The sequence below is a fragment of the Takifugu rubripes genome, chromosome 18 (genome assembly GCF_901000725.2).
Source record: "Takifugu rubripes chromosome 18, fTakRub1.2, whole genome shotgun sequence".
NCBI classification, from domain to species: Eukaryota; Metazoa; Chordata; class Actinopteri; order Tetraodontiformes; family Tetraodontidae; genus Takifugu; species Takifugu rubripes.
The window spans coordinates 4,366,747-4,381,645 of record NC_042302.1 but is presented as its reverse complement, the minus strand read 5'-3'; the positions used below and the strand labels follow the sequence as shown (position 1 = coordinate 4,381,645).

Sequence of the window (14,899 nt, the reverse complement as noted above, 5' to 3'; positions counted from 1 at the left end):
TGATTTTCTCTTTGTAAAGAGGTGAAAAAATGGTACCTGATGTTCTGCCCCACCGTGACCTCGGGGGAACCTTCAGCGTTAGCTTTCTGTAGCAAAGACAGGAATCTGTTGAGCTTTGGCTAAGTGCACTACACAAACTAAAGCTTAACTAAAGCTAACACAGTGAGCTAAAAGGCTAAACACCAGCAACAAGCCATGAAAGAAGAAACAAAGTGTCCACTGTACACAAGCACAAAGATTTATTTATACAAATATAGTATAACAATTGCATATCAACAGTTTTTTTATATCTTTACGGTAAGACCCATCAGCTTCAAAAATGTCAAGTCAATTCAGAAAAAGTACCAGTGATGTTGATACAAAAATGAGTCGTAAAGCTAAATCAGAACATTAAGGGTGTAGCATCACATTCCCTCTGTATTTAAAAAAAGGGGCGAAAGCTAAAAAATCGCACGTAACGTCTGATGATGTTGTCAATCCAAGTCGTGATGCATTTTTATTCAAATAATTTGGGGACATTTTCTGAAAAACTGCTAAGCTAACAGAGGCGAGCCTGCTGATCAGCGGCCAAATGTGCTCAGAAAACCCTTCGTTCTCTCCAGAACACAAAAATGGCGTTTATAGTACAAAATCGGGAATTTAAAATCAGTTTTGTCACCTTTAAAGTCCAAAGTACGTTGAAGCAACAAACAAAAGGTCGCAACCGACAGAAATAAAAGCACAAAAAAAAGCAACAACCAAGACAAAGGTGCCAGTTTGGAAAGAAAAGATTAAAGATCAATTAGCACCAAAGACGGTGATAAATGAGAAAAATCAGCTACAGCAACACAAAATGAAAAGATTTAGTTTACAGTTATGGAGGAAAATGAATTCTAAAAACATTCAGGGGACAGAAGTGTAATAACTATGTGATAGCACTTTACAATAAACAATCTTTAAATAGAGAACACATGAAAGAAACCATAAATCTTTTAGATAAATCTCTGATCTCATAAACTATACAGCACAGATGTTTGAAAAATAAACAGAGTTTTAACATTTTCATTTCTTTAGGTTTATTTCTGACATTCTGTTTGTCTGGACAATGTGTGGAAGTCTCAGCAGGGAGCGGGAATAAAAGGTCCAGTGAGTAAAATCTGGCGGCCCCTAGTGGTGGGAACAAGAACTGTGATAAACAAGTGTCTATTTCACCGATTTATCTGAGGATTTGTTGTCTACAGCGTTAATGTGTACAAGCTATTACATGCAGCCATGATTTACTATACTTAGAAGGACCTTTACATGGAATCCACCTCAAATTCATTCAGCATCTGTTGAAATCGCAAAAACTTGCTGATGTCAGGCTAGTGCTGCTAGCTGCTTTAGCATGCCTTTCTCTCTGCGTTCATTTGCCACTTTTTATGCCCTATAGAGAAAACTTGACTACATCCAATTTTTTCTTAATGTTCGATTGTTAGGAATCTTACACACTGGACCTTTAAAGTCAATCATTCACAGCAGTTATTGCACATTTATGCCACCTGTTAATCTCTTTGAATGGCACACATTTGGACCCAAAAGCTGCCTTACAGAGGGAACCGTTTTTCTTTTTTACAGCAACGTACGTTTGCACAGACACAGCGTAAACTCTACAGGTCTCGGGTGACGACTTTAGTGGCTGGACGGGGGGGGAAAAAACGAAGCGTTATTGCCGAACCTACAAGATAGAAAAATTGCCCCTCCTGCTACAAGAAAGTAGGGTTTTTAAAAAAAAAAATAAAAAAAAAGGTTTATCCAAAACAGAAGACAAGAAAGGAAAAGGTCGTTCACACGGAGACAAGCACCAGTTGAGGGGTCGTTTAAAAACAGCACGGTACAAACGAGGGCGGGAAAGCGGTTAAACGAGAGTGAACTAAACCATCGGGGGCATTCCAGCAAAATGTCACAACTGGGGAAGAGCGACTGAGGACGGCAGGAAATGGAGGAGATCGTTGTTGCTAGCCTCCCTCGTGCTTGAGTTTGAGTTTTTGCTCAGTTACTGGTGGAAGGTGGGGAGAGAGAGTTAGCAAAGGAGCGAGCGTCCGCCGAGCTTCCTCTGGGGTCCTCGGTGATCCACCTGTGGATTCTCTCCTTCACTTCTTCTTTTGGAAGAGCCTGCGAGACAAAAGAAGACTGAGGGCAACAGTTGCGACAGATGTTTTTTTTCCTTTCTGCGCCACAAAGCTTTATATCCTGGTAAATCCATTATGGTTGATGTTAGCTTTCAGCTACGCCGCGACGACTTAGCGCTTAGATCACTGTATTATGAGGTCACGCTAGCCATTACACACTTGAGTGTGTATGTTCTGCTTGGCTAACTCTCGGGGCTCTGCGTCTTGCACCTCCCCTGGTGGTGGGTTTCGGGATAGGCCATAAGCCATTGTTTCAAAGTTTGAAGCGCTACAAACTCTAAAAACTCGATTTTACTTTTTATGTTAGCATCTTCAGCGGGTGAAGTTATTTGCTGTGTGTCGCTGTGAGAGAAGCAACTAAAGAGAAAATCTGGGAGGTCCCATTAAAGTCCGACGCTATTGTCTGAACTCCAGCTGCCGTCGTCTCAGCCTATTCGCCGCCAAACCGAATCTGTGCGGTGAACATGCTGGCGTTGATAAAACCCGATCCCAGCTCGGTCCCCTGCCCGAGGCGCCGCCACAACAAAGTGTTACAAGCTCTTAAATACCTTCCCAAGCTGCTCTCTGCCAAACGCAAGACAAGAGATACGGCCGGGGGATCAAGCAGGCAGCGCCACGGCGCTTGGACGGGCGCCCACCTCCAGTGGATCAGGGAATAACTGGAGTATGTGCAGAATCAGCCGTGGCGTGACAGGAATTAAGTCGTCAGACAATAGCCTGAGAAATTAAAGCTAAGTCCATGGCGTGAAGGTGCACGTTTATTTAAGCTTTGGTGCTAAAGCTGGACTCTACTGCACCGGGGTGTCCTTCCAGAGCACGAGCAGCCTCGCAGAACCCAGAAGATAGCACCAAAAATACTGAAAACGCAAATCTTTTAATCAAAAATGTCCCCTTCAGGCCTCCGTACTTTATGCTGGAGTGAGCAGCTAGCGCGTGTTAGCAACGCCCGCCCCTCTCCGCACCCTGAAAGCAATGAAGCGCCTCACCTACGACATGTGGTTCTGCTGAGAGCTCAGGTTCTGCTGCTGCTGCATGAGGAGCTGCTGCTGCTGGCGCCGCCGGGCCGTGCGTAGCTTCTCGAAGCGAGCCTCCATCTCCTCCAGCACTTTGGGGGTGTAGCGGACCACTAGCTTCACGCTGTCCTTGGCTGCCTTCAGCAGCTCCACCGCCTTCTCGTGGTGTTCTCCTTCTACGCTCTGCCAGACGATGGTGGCGACGTTAAAGAGCACAACTCCTGGAGGAACCATTTTGGCTCTTGAGTTACGTACCACGCCATTGACGGACAGTAGCTGATCCCCTCGCTTCAGACCGCCGTGCCTCTCGGCCACACCTCCGGGGATGATGCGGGAGATGTAGATGGGTGAGTTCTGCTCCTTGCCCCCCATCACGTTGAATCCCAGCCCCTCCTCCGTCTTTGGGAGTTCCACGACACGCGGGTGGGAGTGGCCTTCGCTGGCTGCGAAGGCAGCAACTGTGGCCTGAAGGAAAGAGAGGCACCGCTAACCCACAGGTCGAACCTTCCAAAACCTACCTTATTTTTAAAAGCCGTATTCGCTGGAGCATGAAACTTGGCTGTATAACATTGCCGTTCACTTTCTGAAGCTAGCTACAGTGTATATTATGTGCACAGGCTACAAGCTAAAGCACAGCCACACAGTAATCGGCTTTAGCTAGGACCCCTATTTGCTAATTTTGGACCTTCCTCTCTTCTCACATTGTTGGACATTAATCCCTCTCAGACAGATTCTCTCTTTCTTTCTTGGTGTCCGAAGTCAAACCCAAAGGTGGCTTGTTAGCATGCAGGCCACCCAGTCTGGCGGGGGTCACGCGCCGCCCTGACCTTCAGAGATGTATCCGTCTGTCCGCAGTAGCCGCTGTCTGCCAAACCTCAGCAGCGTTATGAATGGAAATCCTGCGGGGTGGAGCTCTTTAGCATGCGAATAGTCAGGGGCGCTATTTTCTCCGGAGCCCAAACATCCCTCAAAGGCTCCATTAAGGTCCGTAATTAGAAACCCTGGGCAAAAATTAGATCCCGGGATTGATTTAACCATGAAGAGCGTTGGGAGATTTGACGTCTGAATAACTCAAGTAGACCATATCATACTGGTTATACTGGGCAGCTCATAGCTTTGATAACATGATAGGATTTAGAACGGCTAAGCTGGCTGGTTCACTCCAGAATGTGCTCCCGGTTTAGGGCTTATTTCTTGAAGTAAAGGGAATTTTTAAAGACGCATCCGTAAGAGGGTAAAGATAGAAAAGTAGGACGGGGTTTAAAAGCTGCTTAAAGACTCCGCAGACACTCCGGGCGGAGACGGAACTTATTTTATTCTTTTGCCTGACTGTCAGAGCTCAGGTACTTCTGCTCCGGTCGTTAGATCCGACACATCTGATGGATGAAAATAGAGCCGTGGAGCTTTTTGGATAAAAATAGCCTTTTTTTTGTGTGAACCATTTCTGAGTTCAACAGGACCAAAAATGTTCTGTTCTTCCAATAGTAAAAGTGGGTGTGAATATTGAACTAGGGGCTAATCGGCCTTGATTTGTGGGCGATGCTAAAGCTAGCGCGAGACAAGCTGTGATTGGCCCTTTCTGATTTTTAACTATTCACTGCACTTTCACGCCACAACAACCTCCTTTGTCGACTCCCATTAGATCAACTTAAGCTAGGCTAATAGCTCAATCCTGCCTTTTCGGCAGCTGGGATCTGCTAAAGCTGTCAGCATGTAAGTTCTCAGCCTAGCTAACAATCTTAACTCGCGCTTCAACCGTGTGACAAATTGGTCTAAATATGGAAGCTTTCAAGGGACCTTTGGCTAATTTAAGCTGATAGCATACGGCTATTCGATACCTCCAACAGTTTGTACGTCTGCACGCTGCCCACACCAGACAAAACACACTTGCTCTCAGCCACGTCTGCAGCGTTCCTTCCTGCCGTTGCTCGAGTGGACCCAGCTGGACTCTGAAGCCCAGAAAAACATCATCTTAGAACTCTTCAGGTTCAGTCTGTTGCAACCAATTAGCGTTTTACTCATTCTCACAGTCTGAGATTAAACTAAAGCTGCAGCCCCAACACAGAACAGGGCTCCGACTTCATTAAAGGAGGGGAAAAAGAAGATCAATAACTTAGGTTGCGCGTCAACAAAGACAAACGCTGAATACGAGGCATTTTGTGGCGCTGTTGATTTATGGAGCGTGTTTCTCATCCCGGTTGCGTAACACACTACGGCTCCTGTGGGTGTAAAGCGGATTACAAATGGTTGCTTGGAGGCTGCGACAGTCCTGTGTGAGCGTCATGCGAGGCAGGAGGAAGATTTATGGCTCAAATCAAAGCCTTTCTGAGACCAGTGTGCAAATCAAAGAGCCAAGGAGTGATTACACGGACGTCGTAGTTAACACGAGTCTGATTTTCTCCGAAATGGTTCAAAGATTTGATTATGAAACCTGACTGTAAAGGTGGACACGTGGTTAAAAATGTAAACTTTAGCCTAGCTTTGTGTTTTGTGCTTCTCTGTGAGCAGCTCTTTGTTTAGTGGGAAGGAAGATCCCCATCCCTGATCAACAGGTGAGGATGCGCTTGTGCAGTTTTTAAGGTAAAATTCCACCTTTTTAGTTTGCATATGTCAGACAAAACGATTTCAGTCCTGCCCTGGCCCCACATCGGAAGCTTTACCTCCTTTTCTACAGTCTGACCAATGACAATGCTGAATGATCATTCACGTTTAATTGACATAAATGCCCACATTAGCTACGTGGGAAACTTGAACATTATGGTGTGTTTCATTGCTAACAGTCCTACCTTAGCCGTAGCCCTTGCTTGATACTCTGGACATCCGTTCACTGTAATGGTTTCGTGCATGTACTGGTACACCTGAATGAAGCAAAGAAACAGGTGTGATCAGCGTGTCGGAGCCCCACGTCGTCAACTATCGTGTTCGTGCACAGCTGGCCCCGCAGATCCAGAATGCATTAACGGCGCTGACTGACGGAAACCACCCGGATACCCTCATTCTGGGAGTTACTGTGCGCCAGAACCTCAAAGTCTCCGCTTACGCTCGTCTTTCAGTGCTAATCTCGACACTGAATCCCTCCCAAATGCAAACAAGTGGCGTAAAAGACAGGACGAGAAGGACGAGCAGTGGGCTAATTTCAGGTTTTTGAACTTTCAGGAGGAATGGGAATGGGACTGGGATTACAGGAAAGGTCGCAGAGGGGCAAATGTATCCCCGAGCTGCTGCTCAGGAACGTCAAAGCTGCCGTTCTGAAAGGGAAACTCGCCAGAATCAGAAAATCCAGGTTCACTTTCAGAGCTTCTGGTCGTCAGTTAATGTGACGGTCATTTTTTAAGCCCCTCCCCTTCCTTGGATTTGACCCCCGAAAAAGCAGCTTTTTTAATCACTTGTTAATTGGATGGATGCAGGTTGATTCTAATCTGCTCCGTTCTTGAGTGTTTGTTGCTCACGTGGTCCCTGATGGGACGACAGTACCTGGAACCAGGGGTGATACACAAAGAGAAGCGGGAGTGGCGCCCGCGGGGCGAGCTGCCGTGGCAACGCCGCATCCCAAGGGCGGCTATCTCCCGAGCGGCGGGGGAGGGCGGGGCTGGTGGGTTAATGCTGTCAGAAGAGGAACCAGAACAAACCCTCCCTCCCTCGGTCGCTAACCATGCTATGGAAACCACTCAGTGTGGCGATGCGTTCATTTTTCAGCCTAACGTGGGAGGCGGCGGCGCTGCGCTGGACTCGGCACAAGGCCCCCCATCCCCGCTCACTTTTACTTCTGTCTAAAAAAAAAAATCAATTACAGAGATTGAAATTGTCCACTGAAGCGGAAAACTGACTGCAGAGTAAAGCTGATGAAGGACGCTATTACTCACTCCTTTGCCGTTTTTTTTAAACTCTCTAATCAAAGGCATAGAAAAGTCCATTTGGGAAGCTGGACCTGCTCAGGGGTTCTGCCTGTTAAAAGGCAGTTTTTCCTGCCTCTTGGGTTTCTTGGCCATTTTAGAAGGATTTTCCTTGAACCCAAAAAAAAGCAGTAACGGTAAGCGTTAGCCAGCCCTTCCAGCCTGTCCTGGTCCCGGCTCAGTATTGGTAAGAGAAGCTGTTGCGTCTCTGTAATCGACCGTAAACCACAGTCGGCCACAGCACAGACCGCTAATTCCCGAGTGTCTGGGTATCCCCGGAGACCGGGTTTGACTGAACTGGTGGGCTGCTGTGTCCCTTTTTACACAAACTCGTAAACTCGCTGATGTAGCTGTGGCTGCTACCTCGCAGGCTAACTTCTTTATGGATTGTTGTGCTGTGACCTTAAAGGTCAAACGGTGCGGCCCAATAACAACAAATCGCCACCTAGCGGGGAGGGGGGAAGCCTGACTGCACCCATACCACCCAACAACTTCCAACTTTGTGGACAGAAAGTCCGGTTGCATAAGTTATTCATGCCAAGTGTCGTCCAATTGAGATGCGCATGTAAACGCACTTACTGTCATTTCCCCGCGGGTGCTGAGATCAGTTTGGCTGTGGTGGGGGGGCGGCGGTGTCAGATCGTGACTGACCCGCAGAGCAGAGCTGGAAACCAGCTTATTATTCTCTCACTATTGTCAGGCGTCGTTATGGAAAGATCCGTTCCACACATTAGCTCCCAATTAGAATCAAATGTAGTCAGTTTAACTATCTTGTGTGTGTGTGTGTGTGTGTGTGTGTGTGTGTGTTTGTTTCCTGAATGACAGTTCTTGCGGTGACTCTGGACCAGAACCAATAAACAAAAAGCTTCATTATGCAGGATTTTTTGCACAATATTGGCCGAAACAACGGAACGATTCATTAGCACGTTTTAGCGTCGCCATGGCAGCTGGAAGCTCCAGATAATTGCCAATTTAGGAGTGCAGCTGAGGTTTTATGCATACTCAAACTTAAATTTACCATTTCAATCAGCCAACTTTACTTAATTGTATTGCTGGGATTGCGGTTTAATTAGCATCTGGCTAGGTGGGAAGGTGGCATTAGCAGAAATTCATCACTGATGGTTTTTGTTACTATTTAAAGCTGCCTCAGCTCGATCGGAGTCTAACGGCGTTAGCTATGAATGCTAATTTTAGCTTGTTTTTTAGCTGTTTTCTTATCATTTTTTGGCAGAATTCTGCTGATCTGGAGGTGACAGTAAGAGAACACAGCAACAATGCCAACGAAAACACAAACTCGGCTGAAGCGTTGAAGTAAAGGTCGTGCCGTGAAGACAAAAAAACCAAAACCGTAACAATGAAAACAGGCTTGGAGCGGGATCGCTTCCCGCCCGGCCTCGTCTCCCACCTCTCTGATGGCAGTGCAGAACTCGCTCTGAAGCACCTTCTTCAGGGACTGGAGCTTGTGCCCGGGGACGTCGCCCGACTCCTGCAGCTTCTCCAGCAGCTCGATGGCTCTGGCAACATCTGGCAGGAAGGCGGAGGAGAGAGGTCAGAGGTCAGCGTCGGCAGGGAAGCTAACAGCCGAGCTAGCACAACAGCACAAAAAGCTTTGTGGCACATCGTTGGTGGTCAGAACCCCAGAGAGGAACCTGCAGGTGTTTCAGAGAATTTAGGCTAAATTGAGCCGCAGCTCGGCGCCAACTGGGCCGATTCGTTTCTGACCCCCTGAAACCGTCGGGGAGGGCAGCAGTTTGGTGGACAATCTGTGCACGTTGATCTCTGAATCGATAAGGTAGCAGGGGTGTTGCAGATTTACAGCCGCTGTATTCCCACAATCCGTCAATCCCCGTCTTCCCGTGGCTTAATTCGGACTTTATTGTGAAGGGAGTCATCGATAGATCATTTTAATGTAGATTAAAACGCTCATTTTGTGATTCAGTCGTCCAAAAAGAACACAAAAAAAAAGGTATTTCAGGATTCTGTGAGGCTGCGTTGACACACTTTGGCCACTAAGGGGCAATGTAATCAATACCAACATGCTAACATCTGTACAAACGCACTGGAAAACAGAAAAGCCCGAAGCAGAAATCAACCCATCGACTTTATTGCCGCACCACCAGCAATGTTCAGCTGAGCACCGAGGACAAACGGTAGCTTTTACCGTTCACGCTACATCGGCTTTAGCCTCTCTTCCCGTGCCCTTTGCGCCACATGCCCCGCGGAAGCGCATATCGCCTGTTTCTATTTTAAGATGACTGTAATAAAGGAGAGAAGATTACATTGATCAGCTGGAAATTGCAGGCTGCTTTCCCAGTGCGACCAGTTACAGCTCGCCAAATGAGTCCAGGGAGAGTTGTGGCTCGTTAGATGACATCTGGCACCGAGACAAGTCGTCGGGACAATGCTAATTAGCTCGTAGCCAAACAATTCCAGGCTGGCCGTGGAGGAAAGAGGTTTGTATGCATTTTTAAAGATCTTCAGATAAATATTTGGAGTTAAGTGTGAAAGTGTTTGTGCTATCCTATCAGACATCTTTGTGATAACGAGCTGTTCCTCTTCCGGGCAGCAGGGGCAGTGTTCCTGCAGGTCTCCGTCCTTCTCATTAAATCCAGGTCCAGATTTTTTCCATGTGCTCATTAGAGCCACTTTCCTGACCCACATCACAGCCCTCGAACCTCCATCAAGCCGCTTTTATTCATTTATATCTCATCTCTTCATTGTTTGCGTGATTAAGTCCGAACTTTTCTGCGCAGTTTTCTCTTCTTCAGTTCATCCCAAGGCACAACCCAGGTCATGGTTGTCCTTCTTAAAGCTACAGGAACCTTTAGGATGTTAGCATTTTGGCTAACAACCTTTATCTTTCTCTTGCGGTATCTGAATCAGAGATGCGGCCGACCCGCTTCGTTTGTTGGTTCAGATCCTGAAACGCCATCAGCAGTCTGGTGGTCTGGTGGTTCTGGTGGTTCTGGTGGTCTGTCAGACGTGACCGTGGTGGTCCACGAGGTGGTCCCTCATCATCAAGAGCAAACGATGCATCGGACATGCAGCAACATGAGGTGATCCGACTCTGAGCGGGTGAAAGAAGTCCTAATGCTACCGACTTGGCTGACCTTGATGGGGGGGGCTCTCAAATCAGAACCCTCCACTGAGGAGAGCCAGCCTCCACCAGGAGGTGTTGGAGGTGTCTGAACAAGGGGGGGTTGGGGGTTGGGCTAGGACGTGCTGGAGGATTACATCTGTCTGCCCCTTCAGTCTGAGCCACCTTGGATGGTCCGAGGCTGCTGCCCCCTGCTGAGCAAACTATGATGAGAAACTGGGCCGGTTTCTCTGACCTCCGGACTGGTTTTCTGCTCTGTCCCACCTGCTGATGCTAAACTAACGTTTAATAAAAAGACTCCAGGGCTTGAGTAAAAATCAAGAGGTTTATTTCAGCGCCTCGCCTCTGCCGACTTCAGGAGACCTGGAGGGATCTTTGAGTCCAGAACGTGGACGTCCTCCCAAGTGCAGTGAGCTCAGACCTAAACGCTACGACTGCCAGATTTAGCAGACCCCCGAAGCGGCTCTTTAATTAGATCACTGTGTGTGTTCAGCTTGATGGGTTCTGCCTCCGCGTTCCCTCTCACTCGCAAAATGAGCCATTCAGCCTGTTTATGGAGTTAAAGTAAGTGATAAGCTTGTTGGTCGGCGACACTGGAACCATGTAACCTCTGATGAGAGCAGCAGCGGTCCTGCCAGGACTTCATCTCCCTTTAGAAGGGAGCGATGCTCCAGGATTGAAGGTTTTAATGTTGGGGTCCAGGGTTGTGCCTGATTTGTCCCCCAGGGGGCGTTGTGGAGCCCAATTGGCGGCAGCTGGCACTGCAGGCAGGAGGGTGCTTCTGCCCATCAGGGCCAGGGTGCTGGTTTGGTTTCTCTTGCTGAGTGTTGGTTGGCTTCGTGGGAGTGTTGCACTGTGCAGTATTGTGGCTTTGCTTGGTCCTTCTTCCCTGCACGTTTGAGGTCTTCACGCCAACTGCTGGGCCGAAGAAGTGCAGAACCTGTTCCCGAGTCCTCTGCAGTCCTGGAGGACTGCTTCTGCTTTTGTGTCTCCATGGCGCGTTCGAGGTCTTCATGTCCGGTGAGCGTTCAGTTAGAACCCCCCCACCCTAACATTTAATTGCGAGGCTATTGAGCCGTTCTCCAAACAAGGCTGATACTTTCCAGTAGATACTGGGGGAACACGCAGCCCAGGACCTTCCAAGGCTCCTCTCTCCTTTTACATAGGTTTATTATCGCTTTTGTTTATTCCGCGTCAACCTGGCGAGGCCACATTAATCTCAAGAGTGGGAAAAAAAACACCTATTTCTCACGAGTCTGCGCTTGTGATGCAAATTCCCAGCCTGCGCCGATTCCCCGAGGCTCCACTGCAACATTAATCACTGTCTGTTTCTGCCGTCGTCACCGCGCGGCCGCATCAATAAACCCGTAATCGGCAGCGTTCCGAGCATATGACTTTACACGTTGAAAATCTGACCCCGTGACCTCGGCATGGCGGTGCTGGGGAAGAGCCAAGCAAATACCACGGCGAAGCGTTGCCGGTGGAGCAAATAAATGTCCCCGGCGCCCCGGCTCGCCCCAGCAGGGACGGAAGCAGCTCCTTCTCTCTGTTTCGCCAGCTTCAACGACCGTGTTGACAATGATGAACCGTGATCGTCTGTTTGCCGCCACAGTCTCGAAACTCATTTCCTCGCGCTCCTCCTGCACGAGGCTGCGACTGAAAAAGGTCAGCCTCATCATCCGCTCATTAGAGTCGCGAGGCGGGGATGAACAAAGCCACGGTGACACGTAATGAAGGCTCCGGCGCTCGATGGGGCTCGACGCCGCTGCCGCGGGACGGGCGCTCGCGCCGGGCGTCGTTCCAATTTCCTGATTTAATGAGTGGATCTCGAACAGAAGCAGAGCCGAGCGTCTTTCTGACACACCTGCGTGATGTTTGAAACCTCAGCGGCGGGGACAAAAGACTTTCTCAGACTCCCGGCTGACCCGGGTACCCTCCGGGATTACACGCCACCAAAAAGGCCGCGCCATCTGTTAGCGCCACATTGACCCGCTCGTCCTTGATGCCCTCAGCCAGGCTGCTGCTGGTTCTGCCCACAAACACAAACACAATCACACTCAGGTAGATTAAAACGGGCTGACGGGGTTCTACCAAACAAAGCTCGCCTTGATGCCAACAAAATGAGATCCAATTTATCCCACAGCGAGGAGCCACGAATAAATATTGTCTCTGGAGGGTTAATGGCTCCTGAAGGAGCCTGTGGCCAAACCGAAGTCGTTACGGTAAATGTCTTGTGCTTCCCCGCTAATTACTGAACATCCCTTCAAGGCGTCGACTGTAAGAACGTTGACTTTTATGTTACGTTGACATACAACCGGCTACACGTGGCGTCCGACTGTCCTCTGCTATCCTGCGCGTGATGGGAATAAAGTCGGAATTGGAAACGGCGTCTTTCTCAGAGAACGGGAGGAAGACTCCTGCGACTGCCTCGGGGCCGCGATCACAGCACTCGACGTTGAGAACGATCCCCGACGGCAAGGAGCTCCACATCGCGTGTGTCTGAGCAGAATATGCTACACGGGAACGTGTCACAACTGCAGCAGTGCGACCAAAAACACACAATCTGTGAAGGACGATGAGCCTCCGGACCAGGAGGGGGCAGCAGTCGTTCTGGGAAGACCTGAATTGTAAACAGTTTGTTTTTTAAGCAGTTTCCTTTGAACTTGCTAACGTTTCAGTTTAACGTCTCGAGACAATAAACTAAGCTAGTTCCGTCTTTTGGTGTTAGCGTACGTTTCAGTCGTGGGAGGACGTTAGCAGCAGAAACAGTAACCGGAGCATAAACTCTTCCCGCTGCCTCTCACCAGCAGCTGGAGCTTGCCTGCTCTGTTAGCGTTCAACTTTTCGAGAAACTTCCTGTTAAAACCCTTTCAGCAATAATCAAAACCCAGATACACAGTTTGTGTGCAGGGGAACTCCGCCGGGTCCATTGTTCTTTATGGGATGGCGGCCTGTCACCGATATTTCCTCTGAGGAAACAGGAAAGGCAGCCACGGATGGTCTTTTCGCCCAGGCATCCAAGTGGCAGCATCTGCCTGTTTCCTCCCTGTGTGTTCCAGACACTCAGACTTTTAAGCACACACCCAGCACAAGCCGCGGCTACCCTTAAATTAGCAATTACAGTCGTGTTTTCTGGAAAAGGTGGCGCCAGCCTGTGATGCTACGCCTGCCCGATAGCCGCTGTGTGAAAACTATCATTACTGCGCTCGTGCCCTGGAGCCGCCAGCTGACCTCCTTTACATTTACAATGTCCCGCAGGTCCCGTTTCAACGCCAGCTCAGGCTTCACGAGTTCAGACAAACATCAATTAAACATGTCAGCAAACAAACGTTTCTCAGCACAAGCGAAGCTGCGGCTAACGTCGACACTAATCACATAGATTGCAGCGTGATAATTCATGCTAGCACCAGATATGGTTTATTTATAACACCTCTGTGCGTGTGTGTGTGTGTGTGTGTGTTGGGGGGCTAGGGTGTCTTCTTTCTGTATTTGACAGCTTCTATTCCCTCCCTGAGGCTTCATCATTATTACATTTGCACACTATTCCATTTGAGCCACTATATCAGGAATTATGTCATCCTTTGGAGGGGGGGGGGGGCAACAATGAGGTCAGGAGATGCACACATATGCCCCAGTCAGTGATCTGCCATTAGGCTACATGCTTCCTCTCTGGGTCACCTGTGGTGCAACAATAGCATGAAGCTAAATGGGTAATTACATATTCATATATTTTTAAATGACAATCCCTAAGAGGTCCCGTTCATATAGTTTATCCCATGAAAGAACCCGCGTTTCCTCCTCATTTCCGCATAATCCAGTTACTAAAGTTGCCTCCTTCCTGATAAACTGCCGTTCTTATTGCATTTAAACGCGCCTGAGCGGCTTCGTGTGGTTCCAGATGGAGCGAAAGCCGCGATAACGTTCCACGGGGGGAGGTTATATAATATAGATGGGAATGAACAAGACGCGCTGTGAGAGGGGCGAGGACGCTGATCTCATTTGATATCATTTCATAAACCACAAAGATCTCCACGATATTGTAAAACAGACCCCCAAAACCCCAGAATGCGCGCCCCTGGCTGCAAAAAGGGTCGCACGCACGGAAGAGAGAGGCGGGACGATTTCTGTGAATAAAATAAAGGACGAGTGGTGAAGAGATCTGGAGATCCGTGTCAGGCACGAGCGCGTGGATCCATCGGCGGGTGGATCCGCAGATCCGCGGGGAAGTTTCCCGGAGAGCCAAGATGGAAAGAAGCGAGCGCCTTACCTCGTTCCAGGGAGAGCGGCTGGACCACTGTCGCCATGACTGCTGTTGACTGGAGACTGGAGGGAGAGAGAGATAGAGGAGGGAGGGAGGGAGGGAGGGAGGAGAGAGAGGGGGGGAGGAGAGAGGGAGGGAGGGGGAGAGAGATAGAGGAGGGAGAGGGGGAGGGAGGGGGGCGGAGAGAGATAGAGGAGAGAGGGGGGAGGGAGGGAGAGAGAGATAGAGGAGAGAGGGAGGGAGGGAGGGGGAGAGAGATAGAGGAGAGAGGGAGGGAGAGATAGAGGAGAGAGGGAGGGAGGGAGCAGAGAGAGATAGAGGAGAGAGGGAGGGAGGGGGAGAGAGATAGAGGAGAGAGAGGGAGGGAGGAGAGAGGGAGGGAGGGAGGGGGAGAGAGAGAGGAGAGAGAGGGAGGGAGGAGAGAGGGAGGGAGGGGGAGAGATAGAGGAGAGAGAGATAGAGGAGAGAGGGAGGGAGGGAGAGAG

At 49.1% G+C, this 14,899-nt stretch overlaps 1 protein-coding gene across 1 annotated transcript; it reads right to left on the bottom strand.

Annotated features, from left to right (window-relative positions):
* Positions 1-217: 217 nt before the first annotated feature.
* Positions 218-14,476, bottom strand: lin7a (lin-7 homolog A (C. elegans)). Its single transcript, XM_029825645.1, has 6 exons — positions 14,421-14,476; positions 8,462-8,580; positions 5,950-6,021; positions 3,419-3,628; positions 3,137-3,346; positions 218-2,133 (listed from the first exon to the last, which is right to left on the bottom strand). The coding sequence occupies exons 1-5, from the start codon at positions 14,455-14,457 to the stop codon at positions 3,137-3,139; spliced, it is 648 nt and encodes a 215-aa protein (XP_029681505.1). The 5' UTR covers positions 14,458-14,476; the 3' UTR covers positions 218-2,133.
* Positions 14,477-14,899: the final 423 nt, after the last annotated feature.

Excerpts from the sequence above, each read along its gene's own strand:
- lin7a (XM_029825645.1), bottom strand. The coding sequence starts at position 14,457 with ATGGCGACAGTGGTCCAGCCGCTCTCCCTGGAACGAG. Across the intron at positions 8,581-14,420 it reads GCCGCTCTCCCTGGAACGAG|ATGTTGCCAGAGCCATCGAG; the intron begins GTAAGGCGCTCG and ends CCTTCCTGCCAG. Across the intron at positions 3,629-5,949 it reads AAGCAAGGGCTACGGCTAAG|GCCACAGTTGCTGCCTTCGC; the intron begins GTAGGACTGTTA and ends TCTTTCCTTCAG.